At 37.9% G+C, this 25,036-nt stretch overlaps 2 protein-coding genes across 17 annotated transcripts in view; one reads left to right on the top strand and one right to left on the bottom strand.

The window, feature by feature from the left end:
- HEATR5A (HEAT repeat containing 5A) overlaps positions 1 to 18,335 on the bottom strand; it is a 54,124-nt gene extending 35,789 nt beyond the window's left edge. For 2 of the 11 annotated variants that reach the window (XM_015864934.3, XM_015864928.3), the window contains exons 1-8: positions 18,257 to 18,335; positions 10,448 to 10,526; positions 8,821 to 9,093; positions 8,260 to 8,471; positions 3,779 to 3,887; positions 3,118 to 3,267; positions 2,663 to 2,834; positions 757 to 917 (exon numbers count right to left, since the gene is read on the bottom strand). In XM_015864934.3, the coding sequence (XP_015720420.2) occupies positions 757 to 917; positions 2,663 to 2,834; positions 3,118 to 3,267; positions 3,779 to 3,887; positions 8,260 to 8,471; positions 8,821 to 8,946 (930 nt within the window). In that variant the 5' untranslated portion in view covers positions 8,947 to 9,093; positions 10,448 to 10,526; positions 18,257 to 18,335. Of the gene's footprint in view, positions 1 to 756; positions 918 to 2,662; positions 2,835 to 3,117; positions 3,268 to 3,778; positions 3,888 to 8,259; positions 8,472 to 8,820; positions 9,094 to 10,447; positions 10,527 to 11,234; positions 11,254 to 17,407; positions 17,831 to 17,908 lie in introns of those variants that run through there. The other 9 variants (XM_085549068.1, XM_015864931.3, XM_085549070.1 and 6 more) reach the window with 7 other exon arrangements.
- The window catches only part of NUBPL (NUBP iron-sulfur cluster assembly factor, mitochondrial), a 102,989-nt gene continuing 96,039 nt past the window's right edge, over positions 18,087 to 25,036 (top strand). For 3 of the 6 annotated variants that reach the window (XM_085549079.1, XM_085549083.1, XM_085549089.1), the window contains exons 1-2: positions 18,087 to 18,227; positions 21,160 to 21,222. The gene's annotated coding sequence lies outside the window, so the exon portion shown is untranslated. Of the gene's footprint in view, positions 18,228 to 18,350; positions 18,514 to 21,159; positions 21,223 to 25,036 lie in introns of those variants that run through there. The other 3 variants (XM_085549084.1, XM_085549080.1, XM_085549085.1) reach the window with 3 other exon arrangements.

Genomic DNA, 25,036 nt, shown 5'->3' on the forward strand with positions numbered 1-25,036 from the left:
CTAAAAATCCCCCTACTGGCAAAAGGGACATATCAAATACTTGTGCAGACTGAAACATTAAAATAATCACTACTGTTGGATATGTAAATGTTCATCAATACCATTCACATTTGAATATCTAGGTTTTCACATGTATACACTGATTAAGATAACATTTACTGCAAGAAGCACTTGGCTTATCTCAAAAATTTAGACTTCTCACCAGTGTGCACGGCACATTCTGACTTCAGCCCTTTTCAGTTAAAGTTCTATCCTTTAACTAAGCACTCTGGAACACAAAACCAGTCAGCTGACACATTTGCTTTGTGTCACTAAACTGTTTCTCTTATTACACAAAGCAGAACTCATTCTTACAAACTGGGACTGGGAATAGTCTTGTACATAGAAGGAAACCACTCTGTATTTAAAGGATCCTCGTAACTTCCCTCTCTAAGTTTTAGACGTAAGACAATAAATTATCACTAAGAAATAATTTGATGAAAGCAATTACTTGTATCACTATTTTTATTTTTAAAAATCACATGAAGATGTCACTAGTAGCATATATTTTGTTTTGAAAGTTTCAAACTACCAGATAAAGAATAAGCAACATCAGAAATCTTTCCGGCACAATTCAAGATGTAAATTTTTGTTTTTAAATTGTATATATTTTGACACAGTTACAAACAAGGATGAAATAAGGGATATATAAAAACAAATCAGTTGTTGTGGGAACATTTTGCAATCTTAGAACAACATAAATAATGTGACACAAACCTGTGTGACTCCAACCCTAACATCTCTGCTGACAGAGCTGGTCCCTTTCAGCATATCACCACTGGCTCGTAGAAATCCGTAACTTCCACGCAGAAATCCAGTTCCTAAGAGCTCCATCACTTCTTCCAAAGAGATTTTGCGGGAGTTATGCTTGGTTGATACTAAAAAATAGATATAATTGTTTAAAGGAATAGCTCTGTAGAAGGTTCCCATATTTCAGAGGTTAAGTTTTTACTCCAATCATATTAGAAGAAAATATGAATTTACACAACCCAGTAACAACCAAATTCAATCACCCTAAAAAATTTTATATACAAACACACACACACACACACACACACACACACACACACACACATATGTGTACACACACCCTCCCTCACTATTTATCATTAAATCTAAGCCCTCTCTGCAGAACAGTCTGTATAACCTACTTCTACTATCTTAAGCATCATGAAAGCCCTGACCAACTCATCCACCTCAGCACCAAGGGCCGTCTAGTCCAGTCTCAAGACAGGACAGATTACCTTCTTGTTACACTTACCCAGATATGGACACTGCAAAAGGTTCTTTTAGAAACATAAACTATCTCAAATTAGTACTAGTTCTCCAACCAAGGAGAAAAATAAACTTCATGTGATTACCACACAGTGTGTAAACCAAGCAACCTAGAATTTTTACTGTTTTTCACTCTATTTCACATATTTTGATGAGACAGAGAAGACTCTAGATAAATCAATAATAATTCCCAAAACCAAAAGGTTACCACATACAAATGTTGTAGCTATGACTTCCACATGACTTCCACATGTTTTCCACATGTTTTGTTTCCACATGACTTTCCACATGTAGCTATGACTTTCCAACTTGTTCCTCAGCCCCTCTTAGCCTTAACCCAGCTTCTGTCTCATGCAGGTCTAACTTGTGTTTAACCTAAGGGTTCACTACTAAAAATAACCAACAAAACAGCTGGATGAGCTTCTTGTATTACTGAAGTGTTAAGGTTATATAACTATATTGTTTGCAAAGAGAAAAGAAAGATTTTATAAAGAAGAGAGAGGTCTGTGGGTTTGGCTTTTTTTTCCCGTTTTAATAAAAAAAAGACCAGTTTTAATTGTTTTCTTCTCTTTGAAGATTTTTTTTCTAAAAAAATCTCTTTGGAATTCAAGATTTTAAGAGTCTTCAAAGTTAGCAGATAGCCTCAAGAATCTTGAACAAACAGTAAGCTGGGCTTAATGACTTCATTTGACCCAAAGTCTTAATGTCATTAAAAGCAGAATCACACTCACTCTGTACCATGTTATATTTCACACAGATTACAGTTGGAAGTTTAGCTTTGAGCTCCCAGGTCTAGACTAAAAACTCCTACTCTGTATGATACCAAAGATTCGAGATGCTAAATTTGTGCCAGGATGCCTGTCAGCAAAAATTGTGATATATATATGCACTCTGTTATCAGAACTGAGTGCTCATTCCTGCTTCAGATCCTGTTTGTACCACTGTAAAATCCACATACAGTACTGACAATTTTGGAAAAACAATTTAAAAAGCTATCCTGAGCTTTCCAGTTTGACAGGCAGATACTCCATCACATCTTAGTGGTTTTTTACACATTGCAAAAGTACATTATTCTTGTAACAGAAGAAACTAGTTTTACCAAATATTTTTTCTTGTTTATTGCTACTGTCAGTGAGTGTATATAGTTGTGCGACTCAAGTAAAAGCACTACAATTCTGTTTGAGAAAAAAAAACGCTACGAGAAAAAGGTTACCAAAGAGATCAAATCAAAGATACAAACAGCTAGATGAAGTTTACATGGTGATTTTACTTCAGGTTTCAGAACTTCAGTTTCTGAACATCTGATAAGATTTTTACAGATGATAAATCACCCAAGTGCATACTTTACCTGTTGTCTGCTTGGATGTTAAAGCTCTGGCCAGTACTGTGCCTAAAAGTTTTGAAACTGCTAAATGTACATCATAATTAGAACCTTCAAAGGATTTAAAACACAAGGTCACAACACTATCCAGATCCGTAGTCCACATAAATACTGCTTCATTCTGAAGTTCAAGAAGACACTAGACAAAAAAAAAAAAAAAAAGAAAGTAAAAATGCCTAAGGTTAATGTTTTGTTATGGAAAAGCTCTCAGTACAGATTTTAGCTTACAGCATAAGACTAAGTTCTCCCTAATAAAATAAGCATGTTGCTTCATACTGAAATTACTTGATTTTTTACTGCAAGGGCAATGTCAAAGAAATACAGACAAGTAAACAATGTATTTACTGATACATCCCATCATCCATTAAATGAAAGCTTTGTTTAGGGAGTGTACTAAATAGCAAATAATGAGAGCGCTTTACCTTTGCAGCAGCACAGCGGACTGCCATAGATCGATCTGTCAAACAAGATCGGGCAGCTTTATAAATATCTCTATGGCAAGGGATAGCAGCAGCTCCTAAACCCTTCAACATATTTTGTAAACTAAGCATGATTTCGTAACGGCCTTGAGACTGAAAAATGAAAAAGAAGAAATATTACAGTTCCACAGTTATAAACTCCTTGGAAACAGAAAATGGTGCCTACCAAAACAAGTAAACAAATGTATGAGAATTTTTTTCACCATTAGAAATCTGTTTATGCTGAAATGAATTAAAGAACTCATTCTATAATACTATAACCAAGTAAAGAAAAAAGATTCTGCATTCTATGGAAAGGTACTCATGGGCAATTTAATATTCAAAATATGAAACAAGCTAAACCAAAAATGTTCTCATTAGTAAAGGCAGTGAAATCTTCTAAATTAACAAGTTATTTCACGAAAGCAGCATGAGAATATCTACAGTCCAATTATGATAATAATCCATTGGTAATTCTTTGGAATATACATATTGACTTTTATCCTATGACTCACCACAATTTTTGCATACACTGGTATCATGCAATTTCTCCTATTCATTGGTCTATGAACAGTAAACATCCTATTATTTTTCCAATCATTTTTTAAACATGCTGTTCCAATACCTCTGCATTCTTCATTGCTTTAAGCACATTCCCAACGGTGTCAGTAAAACTGTTTCCCAAAATTCTTCCCAATTTTTTGTATAAATAGCCCAAGCATACCACCGCAGCACTAAAACAAAAGCAAATCCAAAAATGCATGAAAATGGATGCAACAACAGATGGAAGGGATTAAGAAGTCTAATGTAATCAATTGGCAAGTAACAAAATAACTCAATAGAATGTTTCAAAAGTGTAAGTGGATTATCAAAAGGAAAAAAAATAAAAAGAAAAGATGAGTGTGAGGCACACACTCACACTATAGCACTATAGGAGAACTGAGGATACAGGGGCTGGCAAAATAAACCTCTAATACATTTCGTAATTGAAAAACATTTCTTATGATCCATTCTTAAGCCTTACCAATGAATTTCTAACTAAGAATGGCCTGCATGACACAGTCTGTGACATCACATCACCTGTGTCATTTCTAAAAATAAAACTGATAATCTTTATTCTCTCATCAAAACAAAAATTCTTATTTTTTTAAAGCAACATTTTTCATTACTGCTTTTACTCATACATACCAACAGTTTGGATTTTAGTTTTGCCCGTGGAGTGGCTGGGCATAAAACTATAATTGCAGTACCTTATCACATTGATCATTTGATGGTCCTAGATAACTCCTTTAGCTAGTTTTAAGACTAAACAACCTATATTTCAAGCTATAATTGACATAAAGAATGTTTAGTGAACACATATAAGAAAAATATCTCCAGGGCTGCCTTATTATATCCTGAAATAACCTGCAAACACTCTTACATGTTTAGTAAGACCATAATTTGCTTAAGCATGATATCAAAGAGTCCATTGTGTTGCACAGTAATTTGGCAATATTTGTTAACATGTAACATCTAGTTACCTAAAGATAAGAACACAGCTATCTCTGCTTTATATGAAAGTCATAAGCTCTTCTGACTGTCTCAGAACTGTATCATAACTCTAGCTGTCTAAAATTTTTCCCACAAATATTTCTCACTAAGTCCAAAGCACACAAGCTACTGATTCTGTCAATTTGCAGATGTTTCCAAGGAGACCTCACTGGAAGGGAAAGGAAGTTTCAAAAGATGCCAATGTTTTGTGAGGAAAAGATTTCTGCCAGTGTCTTTTCATCCTTGGCAGCACATTGCACTGAGTTTTTAAATAACTTTAAATATAACTGTGAAGAGGAAAGGGACCTGAGGGTGTTGGTTGATGCTCAGCTGAACATTAGCCGACAGTGTACCCAGAAGGCCAAGAGGGTCAATGCCATCCTGGCCTGCATTAGAAATCATGTGGCCAGCAAAAGCTGGAAGTTAATCATCCCCCTGCAATCAGCACTGGTGAGGCTGCACCTCAAGTATTGTGTTCAGTTTTAGGCCCCTCATTACAAGAAAGACATTGAGGCCCTGGAACGCATCCAGAGAAGGACAAAGAAACTGGTGAGAGGTCTGGAGCACAAGTCTTATGACCACAAGTTGTACCAGAGGAGATTTAGATTAGACATAAGGAAAACCTTTTTCTCCTAGAGAGTGGTCAGGTACTGGGATGGGCTGCCCAGGGAGGTGACGGATTCACCATCCCTGGCAGTGTTCAAGAGGAGTATGGATGAGGAGCTACGAGGTATGGTTTAGTGGCTTGTAGTAGCAATAGTGATGGGAGGATGGTTGGACTAGATGAGCGTGTAGGTACTTTCCAACATCGTGATTCCATGGGATAAACTTCAGTTGTTCTCTTAACATCTGTACTTGGGAGAGGTAGCAACAATAAATGCAAAACTAAGATTTTAAAAGTAGTAAATTAACAATGAGGTCAGCAATGAAAGTTTCCTGATCAGCCAAGTATTTTTACAATGCTTACAGATTAAAAGTACTAGCGAATATTTTCAAAACTCTGGAATTTAAAGTCACTCTACATGATCTATTTGTCTGATTCAATAACAGGACTCACATCACACTCTACTTTAGTAGATGATGATTGCTATTTTCTTTTAAAAATGCTTGCCTGAAACATCTTCCACCCACATGAAAAAAGAAAAGTGGTAAAATATGAGATAAACCAACAATTCTTTGGGAACTGCCATTAGAGGAATCTCCAGGTGAATCAGAATTTGCTAACAATGATTGAGAAGTGAGCTTCCAGGCAACGTGGGCACGTATGCTAAACCGACAAGGACAGATGGCAAACACAGACAAGACTTTAGTCAAGATTAAAAAAAAACAAAAACACAAAAACACAAACAAAGCATTTAAAAAAAAAAAAAAAAGCAGCCTTTCCTCACTGGACACCAAGTAGTCCACCTAATTCCTGCACAAGATAAAGCCCTTATTCCATTTGCTTTTCTGTAGTCTAGTGTCTCAGTATCAATACTGCAAGCAATCCCCTTTTTGAATCCATGATTTATTCGTGCCTTTTTCTTCACATCATCTCTCATTCACTCTCCTCACCACTGTTTTCATGCCAATCAGGATTCTCAATGCTGCCTCTTCTTTTCTCCTCCAGCTACTTTTCTCTCTTCTCACTCTGGATCTCCACCATTTCTGTCTTTTTTTGTCACTTTTGCCTTGCTGCCAATGGACTCTCCAACATCCCTCCTTGCTATGCTGACATCATATCACTTCCCCCAAAGCAACTGTCTTGCAGCCAAAGCAAGTAAAGTAGCTTAGTAGAGTTCTGTGCCAGACTAAACTCACCTATAAGGTTAATACATTTCACTGTTGAGGAACAGTACTATAGCAGTAATTTACTTTGCAAGAGTAAAGCTCTTTAAGATGAGCTTATTCTCAACTCTTAAGACAGTACAAGAGGTCAACTGAAATGAGAAGGAAACAAAAAAACAATATAGTAATATAGTATTGGAAAAGACAGACTCCTTGTAAAACTGTTTTCAGGAAACATCATTTGAAAAGGATTGTCAGAAAAACAATTAGCAACTGAAACAAAAGGGGAATGACCAATTCTGATCTGCTTTGCATACTGTATAATTAATAAAGTACAATGAAGTTTCCTCATCTCTACTTTTATTTATTTTATTTTTTGCAACAGTGGAGGATATTCGGTGTACTAGAAAAAAAAATTATTCCCAATATTTCTAAAACTTAAGGTTTGGTTTTGCGTCCTGCAAAAAAATATTCCATATTCCTCTATTCTTTTGGCCATACTTCAGGCATTTAACTACAAATATTTCATATGCTTCTAAGTAACTACACCCATTTCAGCTCTTTAAGAAATTTGCTCAGTCACTGTATTTTGTACTTGGATTTGTATTCATCTGTTTTACTGCTATTCTCAGTAGTACTACCACCGCCTTCTTGTTTTTTAAACACCTGCCCACTCCTGATCTGTCATCCATTGCTGCTATTCTTTCTGGCCTGATTTTCAATTGCCTGGTTGGAAATCACCAACAGTCTTGTATCATTTAGGTTCCTGATGCCCATATTCAATATTCAGTACCATTATGTCCTTTCTTTCATTATCTGTCCTGTGGCAGTGAACTTAGATTTATAATGTCAGATAAATGCTTTGTCTTTTACTAACTAAAAAATAAGCAATGAATTAAAAGCTTTCTTAAGCTCTTTTGTAACAGGTAGTGTTTGACTTGCTTCCATATAACAATATGCATTTCAAGCTGGTTTTGTCTTCTCATACACAAAGACCATAAAGCAAAAACTATCCTTAGTTTCTTCCATTACCTTAAAGCATACTGTGGTCATTTATAATATTAAATGGTAGCGTACGCATACAGATTTAACATGTCTGTGTTTCTAAATAAGTTAATTCAGCTTCAGGTCACTCAGTGCATTTCTTTCCAGTGGACCCAGTAAACATGAAATATCTTGGTAAGCCAAATTTTCTTCTAATGTACACAATCCTTGTTGACTCCTATCAAATTACCATTGTGTTGAATGCTTCAAAAGTAACGTGATTTAAGCACTTTTTAATAAGGATGAAAAACATATTTTAAGCTATTAAACTCTGAAGGGTAATTTATGTTAAACGGTACTGACCTGACTTTATTCACAACCTGCAGCTGAACTTATCCAAAACTTTCCAGGGAAGACACAAAGCTTTTTATATAAAAAGCGACACGAATCCTTAACCATCCATAATTCTGCCTTGAAGGCAGCATATATTAAATGGCTAAGTTAAAACTCTTACAGCATACAGGAAGTAATTTGAATTTACTTTCAGTTTTCAAAGGAATTCAGTTCCTCTTTGTAATACTTAGTCTGAAAAGTTCAGAGATACTTGGAGAAAAATGTTACTTTTTACACACGGCACACTCATAATAATTATTCTAATCAAGGAGCCGCTCAAATCCTGTTTCATGGCACAAAGCTTGTTTAGACAACGGGCAGAAATGAGGAAGCATTCCCTTCCCTACATTCACATCTTATCATGTGTCTCACACATTTGTCTCTGCTGTTACCAAATTTGAAGTCTGCAGTTCAGCGAAAAATACTTACAGTTTTGTAGGCAGATAACTTGGTGAATCATCTTTACTCCGAATGAGTTCATTGCATTTTTCAATTGTTTGGTAAACAGAAAAAGTGTCTCCAGTGCTATAAAGTACAGCCAAATTCTTGGCAACAAGCCGTCTGGTAGGAGGTCCTGGTGAATTGTTTAATAAAGAAGTCAATTGTTCAACCAGTTTCTTCTGGTTTTCTTTTATATCAGTCTGGAAACAAAACCAGTAGCAATTAAAAATAAATGTTAACAGATAGTTAATTCTAATACTCTTCATTTTTCTGCTATTATCATTTTGATACATCGATGTTCTTAGTAAAATGCTCATTTTACTGTACTTTTCTACCTAAAGAAAAGCCATATCAAAAATGTCTGTATTTTTCAGTACACAATTTTCTAGTAGAATTAAGAGTATTTTCCATACAGCATTGAACATTTGCTAGACACCGCTAGAAAAAAAACTGCTACTGGAATAAAACACTTTTTTTAAGGGGAAAAAAAAAAAAAAGGAAAAAAAAAACCAAACCAACACACTTTTCTTCAAGTCACATTATACTTACTCTGCTAGTGACTGGTAAAAGCTTTTCCAAAAACTGTAACCATTCAAAAATGAACTCTGCCTTCTGATATTCACCAAGCTGGTTGTACTCTTCTTCATTGAGCAGTAAACTGTGAGCTAACTCCATTCCTTGAAATTTTTCTCAAATTTCTCTTCATCAAACACCAAAGAATTAAAAGAAAAAAACAAGCAACAAACTGCCAGAACTATGTTAATTAATCAGCTTTTTTTTTTTTCCATTAATATTTGATGACCGAGTCAGAAGCACGAACACCTAAACAGAAAAACAGAAAGGTTACAAGAGAATCAGCAGTCATTATTACATCCAATATTTCAGAATACTTTTTAAAGGAAAACTTAAAATTTTCAAAAACATTACATACTGTTTAGGTGGTATTAGTAATATTTAATGTTTTTGGAAATAAGGTAAATATGATATTGATATAATGTGCCAAATAAATATGGTTCAGAATACATCGGAGTTCTCACTGAACTGTTTTAATTCATCATGTTTCACGTGAAGTGAGCTTTTCTAGTACCTGACCAAGTGTATGCCCAAAAATAATGATCAACCAGGCTCAAATAGGATGGATTTTGTGATTTAGAACGAAGTGCAAGAATGGAAGTAACCTAAGCCTAAGAATTCACACTGATTGTATCCGCAAACTTAAATGTTAACATCTTTTTCAAACTCTTGATCTAGTCCAAGTGCCAAGTGAGGCACAAAAAAAAAACAGCCTCTAATGGTGTCTCTCTTTTTATTTTTTTTCCTTAAGAAAGTGAAAAAAAGGGTTTCAAGAACAAATTCGATACAAGTTGTTTGAGGTTACTTATTTCAGACTATTCTACTAAATCCCACTTTGTAGATAGCCATAGCTAGAAGCAAATTAAGACAAAAAAAATGCATCTAATTACACTTCTCCCCCCCCCCCCCCTTCCCCTATAAATGCCACATAGTGTCAAATATAATATTCTGTAGCCTTTGGAAACAAAAATAGTCAAGGATATTCTGGTAAAATGTCAGCCATATTGTTAATTCAAACAAATTATCCTTTCCAGAGATCACTGAGGCTGCTGAGCGTGCATTTTTTCCTATGCAGTAACAATATTATAGTGTAAAATGATCTAACAGTCCAGTAGGCAGTACAAAACAATTCTAAATAATTCAGCGCTCAGGCTGTCATCAAATGCACAATAAAAGGTTACCTTCACTACATTCTGAACATCTCAATATAAAATTTGCTCACAAAGAAACCAGACATTTTAGATTTACCTGAAATACCAGGCAGCTTGACAAGACATCACATGATAAAATGACAAACAGAGATAAATATATATTTAAACTGCCCCAGTAAGCAGATGTAAGCAATCTATGAACACTCTGAGAACTCTGGCATCACCTTTTTTTTCTGTGCATGACATAAAATCTGTAAGATTTTGTATTTCATTGAATACTTGAGTACAGTTTCATCACTACTCAGCACTGCAGTTACCAGATGTCTAGTGTCTCTAAAACACCTACAGCCCCAGTAATCATTTCAGTGCACATAAAGAGATGAAGTCTGATAACATTTTCCCTTCAACTGAACAGATAACACATAACTGTCAGATACTGGACCTTAACCTACCTTGCTGATGATGTCTTCTCATGGTAAAAACTCTTTCCTCTCTAGGTTCATGGATAAAAGATGTCAAAAACTCTATTTCCTAGAAAAAGAGGTAACACAAAGATCAGTTTCAGAAAAGCACATTAGATACAAGTGTTTGTTCTACACAAAATAACAATTTCAATCTCACAGGTGCAAAATATTTGTTATTTTAAATAGGAATTATAATAATAATGACAGCATTCATATCTATGCCAGTAACCAGCAGAGATGGCAAAGATGGTTCACCTGTTCTGAAAAAGTCACACACAATACTATAGATACAAAGTTCCAGAAACAATTTTAATACAGCGATCAGTGAATTAAACATTTCTTAAACCTCTAACTTTAACTAAGTCTGGCAGGCTATGAAATCCAGTTTGTGTACTACTTTAAATACAACCAGCATTTTTCAATCTGTCTTTAGAAAACTCAAGTGAAATTAGGTTAAAGGTACATGTGCATTTGAAAGTAATCTAAACTTCTTTACTAAGAGTCTTTATTCACAATATTTATAAGGCCCAAAGATTTCCCATTCATTATTGCCATTTTCAGTGGAGGTTAGGAAACAGCTGGTGCTGCATTTAGTTCCCTGCAGTCAAAGCAAAAATTCAAATGATCATTAACATTTTCACTGTTGTTTTTTTTTTTTTTCCTTTCTCTATACAGAAAGAAAATACACAGTTTAACTTCACTAAATATAGAGAAGCAAAGTCGACTGTTAAACAAGAAGAAAACAAAATGCAGGATTGGGCAGAGCTGTCCTAACCAAGCATCCAGGGTGTCTTGGCCAGTGCTTAAACTTCAAAGCTGTATCATAAAGAGGCCAGCCAGAACACTGAAGGGCCTGGGACTTGTTACATCACACCTGGGCTACTGTCTCCAGCTTGGGGCTCCCCAGAAGAAAGTCAATGGGCTGAAGTCATGGTATCCACCAGCCAGACACGTCTAACTTGATAAAGTCTCAAGGGAACCTAACAGCAGCTTTCACAAGAGAAGGTTATGAAGAAGATGGCAGATTCCTTGCCTATTGAGGTTTGTGGGAAGGAACAATTCAAGAAACAGCACAGACTGAAACAAGGAAGGTTCCGACTGGATAGCAAAAAAGGTTTTTCTCTCTAAGGATTATCAACAACTGGAACAGGTGCTGAGAGGTTGTAGAACCTTTGCTCTCAGACTAAGACTAGACTAAACAAAGTCCTAAGCAATGCAGCCTGAATTCACCCTTCTTGGAGCAAAACGTCACACAAAAAGAGCTCCCAAGGTGCTTTTCAACCTGGACAAGTCTAAGCTCTGTCAACTATGCTGCTCACAACTCCACCTCCTACTTACTTGTAACAAAGACTTGCAGACCTGACTGTCTTAGGGCTGACCAACATGAAAACTTTGGTTCCACAAAGCTATGCATAAAACACTATATTCCCTACTCTCTTCAATAACACATGTCCCTAAACCCACGCTCATAGCATTGTAAACCTGCATGCCAAATTCAGAATCAATAACAAGAAAAGAGTACAGTCATACAACCTTCTTAGAAGAAAGATGAGAATGCAGGGATTCAACATTTACTACTACACACTGCTTTAGTTGTCACACTGGAGAACAATGCAGAAGACATGGTGCATACAGAATATGGAGAAGAGATGGGATTAATTAATATTAAATATGTCCTTGTTACAGGATGTTGCTAGTCAGTTTCTATGCAGAGAAAGAAATATCAAGTCTAAGCATTTAAAGCCCTGACGCAGGTGCAGCTCTGCTTTAATTAGAGGCAATGCATTGCCATGTGGTGGGCCACTCCAACACAACAGAGTATTACAGCAGCCAGTTCTTGTATTATTGTCTGGAACATCCTCTCATACCAGTGAATCAAAGCAAGAACAATCTAAGAATGCAAAGCAGCGCTGACATTTAGATGAAACCCATGTTTTAAAGTGTTGAGCTATTTGATTTGATAGTCCCCTGACACTTCTCTTTCCCCCTTGTGCTTTTATTTTGATCCTTCTTGATCTGAAACAGAAATGTGGAAAAACAAAAATGAAATTTCACTGAATGAAATGTGTACCTACAGAAGCTTCCTCGAGCTATCAGCAAGCAACACTTGAATGAGGATATACACAGAAGTCCTTTACATCTACAACACAGTGAAGAAAGGGCTCTAGAACTCATCATTCTAATTATATTTTTCTCATTTCAAAAGTATTACAGTAATTATACCCTAAATCTGATATAAAACAAAGATCAAAAACCTGTGGATTCTCTCTTCTTCCAAACATTAGTCCAGCAGAGAAGTAAGAAAGACAAAGTTCTTCTAGTGAATGACCACTGCTGATCAGTAATGTGATCACTGGTATCAGAAATATGTAAAAATAAATAATGCCTAATAGTAAAAAATAAAAAGTAACAATTAATGGCATTTTCATAACAGCTGACACTGGGCTGACTATACAATTAATGGCATTTTGATCCTATTGCTGAAAAACAGAACTGAAGCACAGTCATTAGCTTCAGGTTGTCCTTCGTTGCGACGCAAGTAGTATTTTAACTGACTTCATGTATCTTTTCCACCTCATAAAGCAGGCTTTGTTGTCACCTATCTTACAAGCAAGCTGGTATGTTTATGAGAGAGTTTTCCAGCCTGACACATTCAGTTACAGATCAATTTTACTCCTGCAGCGCTGTTTTAAAAGTTTAATGGATGATCATTACCCATGCATCTGAGCCAAGCACATGACAGGACAATCAATGCTTAGGCTTATTTAACTACTTTCACATACCTGCTTAGAGGGCTTTCAAAACAAACAGAATTTATACCTGGTTCTGGTAACTTAGAAGGATGCTTATTTCATAAGGTGGGTTTTGTCCCAGGCAGCAAACACTTGACAAACCCAGCTATTTTTAGTGAAAAACAGCGCATAGTCAAAGTCCAGTAGTTAGTGTATTTTTTATGCTAGCAGGCAAACATAAGCAGGGACAGAGATCTCAAGAAAGCAAAAAAGTGCAAGAAAAACCATACAGTAACTTCAGCTATAACTTAGCTAGGAGTTATCGAACGTACATAAATAATCTAATCTAAGTAAACAACAGTGATACAATTGTAGCAGCTTGATAAGAAATAAACTGATTATTTCAGGGTCAGAAAATAAAATCCCAGCTCAAACCAGCCTGGACTTCAAGAACTCAACATACTGCAGAGGTAGAAATATTCAAATAGTACATAAAGATTCTTACCATTACTCAAAAGACAGAGCAGTCTTTGTTTACTTAGTTACTTCTGCAAACTGTTACCAACAGACACAGAAACAAAATCTGCCTCCCAGAGAATGAAAAGCTGAATCAGCTTCAACATAAATACTTTAGTACCCCAATATGCTCATTCAGCAGAAGTTGAGAATTTCACGTACCCTTTCACTGCTTACTTTTGTACTATTTCAAAGAAAACATACAAATAATTTTAGGGCATTTCAGCATCAAAAGCATGGGTATGATGAATGGCTTAGCCTTTGGAGAGGAGAACTTTTAAGTGTTAAGAAACAAGAGCCTCGTCTATAAATGCATACAAACATGTGCTTGAATTAACCAGTCATTAACCAATGTGGACAAAATCCCTCCCTGGCATCAAATAGATTTGATAGCTTCCCATCCAAACAAGTGACCTGCCATAAGCATGCAGCATTCTTGCATTCTTTGCAAGATGTTTTGCAATGTTAAGTTCCAATTGTCAGCAGCAGGAAATTGGAATCCAAGCTTACAGAAGATGCGACTAAATGGGATGTCAAAAAGCAGTTTACAAGGAAAGGACACAAGACATAAAATTAGCACACCCCAGAGCACATAGAAAACCAGGTCATAGAGGAGGAGATCCAAGACTCTAAAACTTTTCTATCCAGAAGAATTGTAAATATTAATAACTGTTTTTATGTGTATTACCATGTGGAAAACACGCACCAGAAATTAAATCTCACAGCATGTTATCATGACTATTCTGTGTTATGAAGGGATTCAATTCTAGTCACAAATGAAGATATCTTCCTTCTTAAATAAAAAAATACGTATGCATTTGCATCACATGTTTATCCAAAATTGCAGAAAGCAATGAAGAATCTTACCAATGAGTTAAACCAACAACAATGAAAAATAACAGATCATTACACAACCATCCATTTGCTCTAATTACTGAAGAAAATTTCAGACTGGGAAAACCTCCAATCCTGTTGTACTTTTGTATGTAATTATTCAGCTTAGAAACATGATTCTGAGATCAGAGATGTTGAAACAAGATGTCTCTCTTTCAGGCTCACTGGTTAACCGTGTTCTGGAAGAAGCATTTTGCCCCAGGAAAATGTCTCTCTTCTATCTGTGAATATTTGGCAGCATTTACACAAGTACTCGCTAAAGTTGTCATTCAAGTGCATCTTCCTATATTGCAGATTCCAAGTTGGTTTTGTCATTTTCACATTACATTTGATACTGTGCTAATGAACAAACATCACTTCCATTCACGTTGCAAAACAAAAAGGCCTTGTTTTGACATCTTGTGAGCAAAAATGCTCATACAAAGCACATGTTTACTGCCATAGGAACTGTTTAAAACTATTGGTTTTCCAGCCAGACTTAGCAAAATGCTCATCTAATGGTCTTGATTTCTAAATTTTGGAAAAGTCACACGCTGTCTGAAAAACCAGTAAAGCTTCAATGCAATAAAAACCTAAAGAAAATCTAGCATAATCTTTGGGGCATGCTGCTCTCAAATATATTCACACAAAGAATGTGACCACCCACAACCTTCATACATAACAGCGGCACTGATAAGAATTACAACACAGTCTACATTTGCTGAAGTGTGAAAGAAATGACAAGACAATGTCTTCTGGGAATGCTGAATAATTTCTGTGATGTTTTCAGGACAATGCTTGATGTGACTGGAGTAAAAACATGCCCTGAAAAATGTGCCTGGAAATACAATCACTGCTTCAGTAACGCAAAGTATTTGAGACATTTTTTGAAAACACGGGTATTGGAAAACATTCATTTGCCATGTTAAAAAGTACTTACCGTTTACTACCATGTTTACTATAATCACTTTAATCTCTATCTCCACTATCTAACTGTTCCAGGAAACAAAGAGCTACATTCAGTTATTGAGAAATGTGAACCAGCCACTTCCTGAGCCCCACAGCCAGAACCACCAGCCCCACTCATCCCCAGCACCCACAACTAGCACAGTTCATTTCTGAAAGCTTGCATCGAAAGAGAAATTAAGCTCCACTACAAGGACCAGAGAACATCACTTTATTAACATGCAACCTTGCAAATTGAAAGGGCTTATCTGCAGGTTTGAAAACTGATGGGATAGCAAAGTAAATGCATAAACACTAGGAAAGTATAAGCACTGACCTAAATCCTAAAAATAATTTCAATATGTCTGAGCATCGCTTTCTTCTTGACAATGCTGTAGATTACATTGTTTATCTAATACAGCCAAGATACATCAAACTGAATGTGCCAGTGTATTTTTCTGTCACAACAAGAGAAGCTGGGTGAAATAGAATTCTTCATTAAAACATTAAAGTGAATTATAATATGTGCAGGCTTATTTTAGCTACCCATTTTCCCTTAACATAAATGCTGAATCCAATATAGTTTTGCTGAACATGCCCTGAAATCCTATAAAAAATATATTTGTTTTCCCCAAAAATCATGATGGCTATGGCAGTACTGGGTTATTTATTGCTACAATCTGCCTTCAACTGCACTAAGTGCACCAGCACAGAAATGTAGCAGCAGAAGCCCTCACAGTTGCAGACTCTGCTGGAGACTTGTTTGGCAGATAGAGCCCATTCTAAGGGCACAAATCAAACAGAGATGATTGTAATGGTTCATTCTCCAGGTATGTTAAATGTCACTTCCTCAAAGAATACTCAGAAAAAGAAAAAAAAAAAAAAGAAGCATAACTGTACAGAGATTTCATACATTTTGGCTTGCAGCACAGATACCCTTCATGCCTTTTTAAAGTTCTGCTCCCTTACAAACCAGATAGAACAAACATCCCACACTCTTGTGAGGTGCTGTTAACCAGCCACTCCATCAGCATGTTCTGCTTTTTAAAAGATGATCATCCTGCACTGGATAACAAAGTTTTTGGCATGTTCATTTCAATGCAATGAACTAGTCAATAACTCGGGTGTTTTACCAGCAATGAAACGAATCCTGTGTTCAAGAACAAGTTTTCTGTTTATCACCAGACTCAAAGTAATGTTAAACTGGCTTCCCCTACTCCTTTCCGTTGTATCAAAACCATTAGGAAAAGGGGAAAAAATAAAATAAAAAAGCAATAAATAAATAAATAAAGCACCAAACATCCTTCAGTACACAGTCAGAAGTAATCTATCCCCTGTGTCACAGTTGTTATTTCATACACGAGTTGAGAACACTACATATCAAGTGGGAACCTACCACACAGCAAAACACCGGCACATACAATGCAGCCTGACCGAGCATTTCTGGCAAATAAGATTAAAAGTTGAATAGAAGTCACAGCAACAGCTACATACATTTACTTCTATAATAATTAGCCCAAACTTTAAGACATTACAAACAGTGAACCAAAACTTCTGAAAAACATCCAAGCACAGAAGCCCAAAGCTGAACTCCCTGTATCTCAATAAGCTTTACTTGCATTTTAACCCAAGATACCAGCAGTCTCTCCTCCCCTCATTGCAAAACGCCAGCACTAACGCACCTATTCAGGTTTTATTCCCCTGTGCAGAGCTTTACCCATTATGCTGAGCATTGCTGTGGGCAGCCAGTTCAAAACGCAAATGCCAGCCACCATGTTTGTGCACACCGGAGTCTCCAATACCACCACTGTCTCCCCAGAACACTGTCAGTTAAAAAGACCTGCTAAAAATAAAATCAGCTCATCAGGCCATGCATACTGACTGCAAGGGAACGCCACATCGGTCCGTTGCAGACTCAAGACCTCTACCGACCCACACCAGGCACATCACCAGCCCTACCCTTCAACTTCGGTCCTGACACTCGAGCAGTGGGGCGGGCACTGCCTTCCTGCTGCTTCAGCTGCCACCGAGGATCGTATCTTCCCTCCCCGCTCTGCCTGCCGGCTCCTTGCGGAGGCCCCGCCCGGGCTCAGCTCCGCTCCGTCGCCCCGCTCTCTGCGCCCGTAGTGGGGGCAGCCCCAGCGCCGCCTGACGGACGCCTCGGGCCGCTGACAGGGAGCCCGGAAACCAACCGGTCATCGCAGGGATCGGTTTTCGAATCCGCTCGACCGTCTTGCTGCTCAATGCAGACGGCCGCGCGACGATACAGCGCTTTCCACACGCAGACCCCCAGCAGCCCCTCAGCGAGCTCTCGGCTCCCCTCGGCGTTTCCGCCCGCTCCCATCGCCCAGCCTCCTTCAGCCCTGGCCGCATCTCCCAGCACCTCTCCAGGCGTCTTCTCCCGCTCTGCGGGGTCTGCCGACACTCGTGTCTTTTAGGGTCACTCGGCAGCTCCACGCCCTCCCCGGGCCTTCACGCCCGCGCTGCAGGCGGCTGCCGAGGCCCCCCAGGCTCCTTCCTCACTCCCCGGCGGAAGGCGGGAGCGCGCAGAGCTCCCACACCCCTGTTCCCCGCGGGAAGGGTCGCCACGGAGCTGCCGCTTCCCGCCCCGCGCCCAGGGACGGAGGGAGACCGAGCAGGGAGCACGACGGATGCACCCGCGCTACCAGACCCCGCTCTTCGCTCTGCGCCCGCCCGGCAGGGTAGGACCACCACCCCTCGCCCGCGGTACCTGGCGGCGAGAGCCGGCCGCGAGCCTCCCGCGCCGCTCTGCGGGGCGCTGCGGGGCTCGGCTCCGCCCGCCCTCCTCCGGTGCGGGGGGGTGGCGGGGGCCTGAGCCCGAGCCGCCGGCGCGGGAGGGAGTTGCCGCTGCTCAGGGCTGTGCAATCAGGGCCGGAGCCATCGAGCGCCCGCTGCGGCCGGCACGGGCTTCGGCGCTACGGAACGGGAGCCGGGTGTGGGCGGGCGCCGCTAGAAGGAACCCGTGAGGTGAAGCGGGTATAGCCGGGGGGCGCTGCCGGGAGGATAAACCTCGCGGTGCCGGGAGCGGGGCTTCCCCCGGGGCGGAGAGCTGGGGGCCGGACTGAGGCCGGTTTTCTGAGGAGCGGCCTCCCTCCTTGACAGTTGTCATAGCTGAGTTCACTGGTTATGTGAGAATTTCTGTTGAAGGAACGTTCCGTTCTGAGCTCTGTCTTCAGAGTGGTCTCAAATGGTCTGACGTACTAAAACATGTATCTCGGCCATTTTTTAGTTTTAAAGGAGTCTTATTCTGGTATTGTGACTGTGTACCTCTCCATGTCGGGAGATAGGTACATACAATTGCATTCTGCCTGCCAGCTAGGAGACGAAACAAGCAGGCAGGCATGAGGTCTGGTTTCTACTGGCAGTATTAGTTTGGTGGTATTAAGGTGTTCTGCTACTTGAGCTGCTGCTATACAAAGCTGATGAAGTAAATAACACCTTCTGGAATCAAAGGCTGATTTTGACTGGATAACAGATGTAAAAGGCAGTCTTTTGTCTTAGCATTCCCACAGAGGAACACTGGTTAGGTTAGTCCCTGGGGCTGGGAGCAAAGGTTCCTTTCCACAAGCTGGGCTCTTTGAAGTGGTGCAAACCATTGTGGAGAGGGAATAATGCATGAGATACATAAGCATAGGAGTCAAAACTGTCCCCAACACTTACATAACCTTGTAATGCTCAAATATGAAGGCTTCTCCTATTTTATGCTGGTCTATGGTGTCAGAGGCAGATGTTGGTGGTATGGCAGTAAAGGCTGAAGCTCCCCTACCAATATACTATTAGATATTGTCACGTTACTCTGTCAGAATGGTGTCTAACATGGAGGCATGTATGAGAGAAAAGGTGTGGAACCGAGTTCCTTTGTGCAGAAAAAAATGGTACCCACTGACCTTCATCAACACTTGCTAAACGTTTATGGAGGCCAAACAGTGGGTGTGAGCACAGTGAGCGTGGTGCCTTACAGCAGTGGTGACCATGGGTCAATTTCACTGGCAAAGATTGTTAGGAATGCAACATGCAGGCTCTTGTTCATGGCTGGCAAAAATGCAGAGCTAATGGCGATTGTTGGAAAACAGTGTTTTGGAGCTGAGAATTTGCTCTATCACATTGTGCTCTTTGCAGCTGTTGTAGTCTCAATGAAAATAATTAGGAGGCATTATTTTCAGGAAGACCTATGTATATAGATCACTAAGGAATATTTAATAGTCTTCTCAGAGAACTGCCTGGCTGTATTCTACAGATTTAAAAGCATCAGGCTGCATTGCCATATATGGACAGTGGTTTCAATTTTACTGAATTCACCATTATACAGGAACATGAGCACTGAGGCAGTGACCTTTCAACAGAAAGCTCTGCCAATACATGTGGTAATGAAGAATAATACATAAAGTCTCACATCTGAAACTGTTTCCATAGCGTATTTCACAGAAATCAACTCTACAAACTCCTGCTGGTGTAAAGGTGTTATTTCTGGGATACAAGGAGTATCAGAAATAGTGTACAGCCCTCCCCCCCAAAAAGAGTTATTTGCTCAGTTAACCTCATTTTGATGAGCAAATGAGTTGCTGCTGCTCAGCAGAGTGCAGTCTGCCACTCGACTTGTAAGAAAGGTCAAGCAAACTATTTGTATTCAAAGGCTGTTGGTGCTGTGATGTGCTGAGTAATAATGTCCTGTAAAAACAGAAGGTACTTTCTGATGTTCTTGGGGTAGCAGAAGGACCTGGAAATATACATGAAGGGTTGATTATGTTTAGGTAATAAACAGTAGAAATATTTAGAACAGTTTTTAGAAATGTATTGTTGTTATTACTATTAATCGCTCTGTTGTGGTGACTGGCAGAGGACCCACTCACTGTTCAGTATTTCATAATACTAAATGTTATGTGAGCATAAGGCAAGATAAAGCATCTCTCAGAGAGAAATACAGTGTTGCATGCTTTTTTTCTAAGAGTCCTTCCTCCCAGACCCCAATATACATGGTGTCAGCTCTAAGTAATGGTGTTTTAATGCCAAACTGGCACTAGTCTGAAGAAGCAATGAGGAACAGTGGTGTGAGGTGCTACTTTTATCTCTGTCTACATTTGCTTTCATACTGCTCCATGCCAGCAGAGCTTTATGAGGATAAGGATCTATGTTTATTGGTTTTATAACTAACCTTGATTCTTTAATATAATTTTGCCCTCCTAAATTGGTCAACAATAGTGTTAACTGTGCATTGATTCAAATTAGCATCTACTTTAGCAGTAATGCTTGCCATTTTTATCTTTACCCTTTTCAGTCTGAAATAAAAATACTGTTATGCATTTATAGTTTTGTGTTCTAAAACAGACAAAAATAGGATAATGAGATGTATTCACCATCTATTAACTCAGTCTCCCATCTCTCCATTAGTCCTGACTGAGCTTCAACAAAAAATATTTAATAAAACAAGTAAGTGGCAAACAATTGCAATGCAAAAAGCTCCTGATTAGTCTTCTCATTAGTTAGTCTATTTTGGTAAAGTGGGTTGAACAATTTAGTGCATGAATTAGTTCTGCCAAACAGATTTCAGTTATAGTAGAATATCTCTTCAGTCACATACGCCTCTAAGCAGACCATTTTTTTGGTTTCTTATAGCTTGATGACTCTACAGCAATGGAAAAGAATGCATTCCTCTGATTGCAACGGGATCATGTAAATGTGAGTAAGAATCACGGGACTAGGAGCATAATTTAAATCAGATGAAATATCACCAAGCAATTATATAGCAAACAGAACCAAATTACACTATACTTAAAAATCTTTGTAAGGATTGTCTTAGATTAATTTTAAGTTTAAGTTTAGACATTTATTTTTTAATTATTTTTTGCAGTTATATTAAATTATACAATCTAGCTACCTCTTTAAGTACAGAGTCAGACAGTTAGGGTTTGATTCTGCTGATGGTTACACCATCAGCAACAGGCAACTTACAACTGGCTTTAATCTGAATAAAATAATCTGCTTCTAAGCAATATAACGTGCTCATTTCTAGAACTGATGTAGCCTTTAGCCTCCATGCTTGTTCAGTATTGCCCCCTCAGTTGAGACAGTAACTGTGCTAGTGAAGGGAAACACTTAGTTCCCTCAAGTAAGGGCTTTCTGGAGACAGGTGAAATCCAATACAGTGTAAGTGTCCCAGCTTTTGCAAAGTCTTAGTTATACATCTTTGGTTTCTCTGTATTTTTTTTTGTTATGGCTGATCTTTTACATAAATAATAATAATAATAATAAATCAGATTGAATATTTAGAGTGATATATGGTTTAATTTAGTGCTTATATTCTCTACAGAGGATAAAAATTCACAAAATATGAATTCCTGTCAGATGATTACGTAGTCCTGGTGTTACTTTTAATCCTAAAATGTAAATAAAAGTAACACACAGGTCTAGAAAACATTAGATACAGTTATCAAAATTGAAACATGAGATAAGGAAAAAAAAATCTCCTGTCAAAACCATGACACATAGAACCCAAACAATTCTACATGTGAATAAAAGATCAGTCTTCACTGGTAAAAAAATGAATAGTGTGTATTTTTAAGTACACTTTAAATACCTAAAGAATCCTGGATAAAATATTGCGACAAGAATTAGCAGCACATTAATGTATTCTAAATATGGTTTGCCAACTGATTATTAAGAGTTCCCAGAACTCTTTTGGTTTTATTGTTAATCCAAAAACTATCTTGCAATCTCATTTCCAACTAAGCACATCTAAATAATCTAACCTCTTCACTCACATTTTTAATGCATATTAATGTAATAGGACACATATTGCATCACTTCAACAGATAATACAATTACAGTGAATAGAAAATAGAATCTTAAATTCACTGTTACAACACACATGTGAGCTAGAACGATGTGATGGGAAAGTCATTTATCTGCATTTCCAGGTCTTGTAGGAAATTCCTATATTTGTGTGATACCAAACAGTTTGCTGAGATACTCCGTGTTCTCTGTGGACACTAACCTCAAAACATGTTTTTAAGGTAGAAGCTGAGGTACATGGTAAAGAAAGACAAACTTAAACAGCTTCAACAATATGGAAAGATACAAGCACATACTGCATTCCCAAATAAAATGAGGAACTGAGTTGTTTTTGTTTTTTTTTTTGTCTTTAGTAGAAGAAAAGCAGTGTTTTTAAACATCTTTTTTTGTCTCCATTTTCACTCTGTCTTATACACAGAAAAAGTGGAGCAGAAAATTGCTTTGCCCAAAGCCACACACTGGCAGTGGACAACACTGATTTAAATAGAAAATGTGCAACACAGTCATATTATTCAGGCTACTCTGACTGCTGTTTTGTTCTCTTGTCCACATATACCATTTACTTTTCAACTGCAGCTGCAAAGCACTCCTAGCAGCAGAATTCTTGACATTATACCACACTGTGTGGATCCCTGAATTCCGAGTTGCTTTGAAGGAACTTCAGGAGATGAAGCAGAAACACAGCATTGAGAGACATTCTCAAATTATAGGTGCTCATTTACCAAATTATACCAAACAAAGAGAAAACTGTACTTCCAAATGTGGATGGACATCTCCACAGCCATTCTGCTCTCCAGAGCATAGCTGGTCAATCCAGAGACACCTATCTAAGGCATTCAGGTAAAATGCTGAAGACCACTCAAAGGAAAAGGGTCTGTTTATTTTACTTTGGTGAAGATCAGCTTACACTGGAACAGGTTTCAGAGAGAGTAAATACAGACGTTTATGACCTTGAAATTTTGGACTAATATTTTTATGTAGCATACTATACGTAACAGTAGAGGTGAAAACTTAAGAGAAGAGGCGTGGAAAGGAAGCAGAGTACTGCTGACTCAAAAACGAACTATTGCAGCCCTACTCGTTAGTTTTATGAGAGCACAGTCCATAGTTCATGCACAATCATCTTACCTGTACTGAGTGGGCACATTGCAAACAAGGCCATAAAAACATGTCAGAACAGTTCCTGTGTGATGACAGAATTGCAAGTCACACTAGAACAGTATAATGGTTATGCATTTCATAGTTTAATTCAAGGAAGTGTAGAATATGGTAGAGAACTGATATTCTTTAAGTATAGAGCAGAATAGTTATTTGAGCTTTTGCCTAATTATAGAATAAAAACTAAAGCAATGCTATGTCATCTGTTTAAAGCATATACTCATGTCAGAAAGTAGCGAGCATTTGGCTTAAAAATAATTTTAATCAATTTATTCATCAGTGTGGTCCATCACATTATTCAGAAATAGCTTCTTTTAGTAAATGGATCATGAATCGATAGTAGACATAAATAAAGCAGTACAAAGGGCACATCATTCAGCAAGCTGCCAACTGCTGTGGCAGAAGATGGCAGAAATCAGTATCCCACATCAGATAGAATAAATCAGAAACTGGCAGATATTACACAAAGATGCCACTTTTTAGCAGAAACTCAAGATTTCTGTCATTTCCCAAGAGCTACTGAAATACAGAAACATTTACAAACTTTATATGAGACATCAGTTCAAGATGGAGTTTGGTCTGAAGTCTGTTTTTCACTAAATACTTTCAAGCTCATTCCTCTTAGGGTTTGCAGAATTCTTGAAATATAGAGAATGAATTGTGAGGCTGCTGAAGATCTCTCTGGAGAGAGAGGAAAAAAAAAAAAAAGTCATTCTGCAGACTTTGTATTTTAGCTCAAAGGATCAATTCTTGAGAGAAACTGTATAACTGCAATTCCTGTATGGTCAGTGAGAGGTGGAGTTACTCAGCACTTTTCAGGATTTGGCCCGCAGCAGAAGGAGAAATAAAACCAGTTTTCTCAAGCAGTCAAATGATAAAGCTCTATTATTCATATCTGGACAATCTTATTTGGATGTCTCTAAAAGAAAACAACTCATGACTCACTTTGTCTGTTAAGTATTAATAACTATCTTGTTTGGGACTTAACTAATATTTCTAGGCCATTTATGTGAGTAGATATTTTCAACTGAGAGAATCCAAATTGTCCAGAATTCAACATCCATAAATATTTCATTATGACTAACTGCACATTTTCTTAATGTGAAAAATGCTATTACTCTCTTATCAAAACTATGAGCTTCATACCTTAAAAAAAAAGATTCTCATAGTATAAGTTACAAATTATACACTGTTAAACTTCATTAAAAATAAAGTTAATGATAGAATATTTGTAAATAATCACAATTTAAGATTGTGCAAGCAGGCATGAACACTAAGCATGATGTTTTACATCTTTTCCAGTATCATTTATCTTTTAAAAATTGAATCCTGGATAATTACTGCAAACCACGTAATTGTCTAATTTCACTTTTAAATCTTTTAAATTACTGAAACCTTTTCAATTACTGACTTCATAAAACTATGACACAGCAGCAAAGGAGAAACTTGACTCAGGTTGAATGTACTTGAACCAGTTTTCAATTTGCCACATTCTCACTGCTTACACCACAGATTTTCCCACTGTATCTTCTTAATGTTGTCT

This window comes from Coturnix japonica, chromosome 5, assembly GCF_054131305.1.
Source record: "Coturnix japonica strain WE chromosome 5, WE-NBRP24, whole genome shotgun sequence".
Lineage (NCBI taxonomy): Eukaryota > Metazoa > Chordata > Aves > Galliformes > Phasianidae > Coturnix > Coturnix japonica.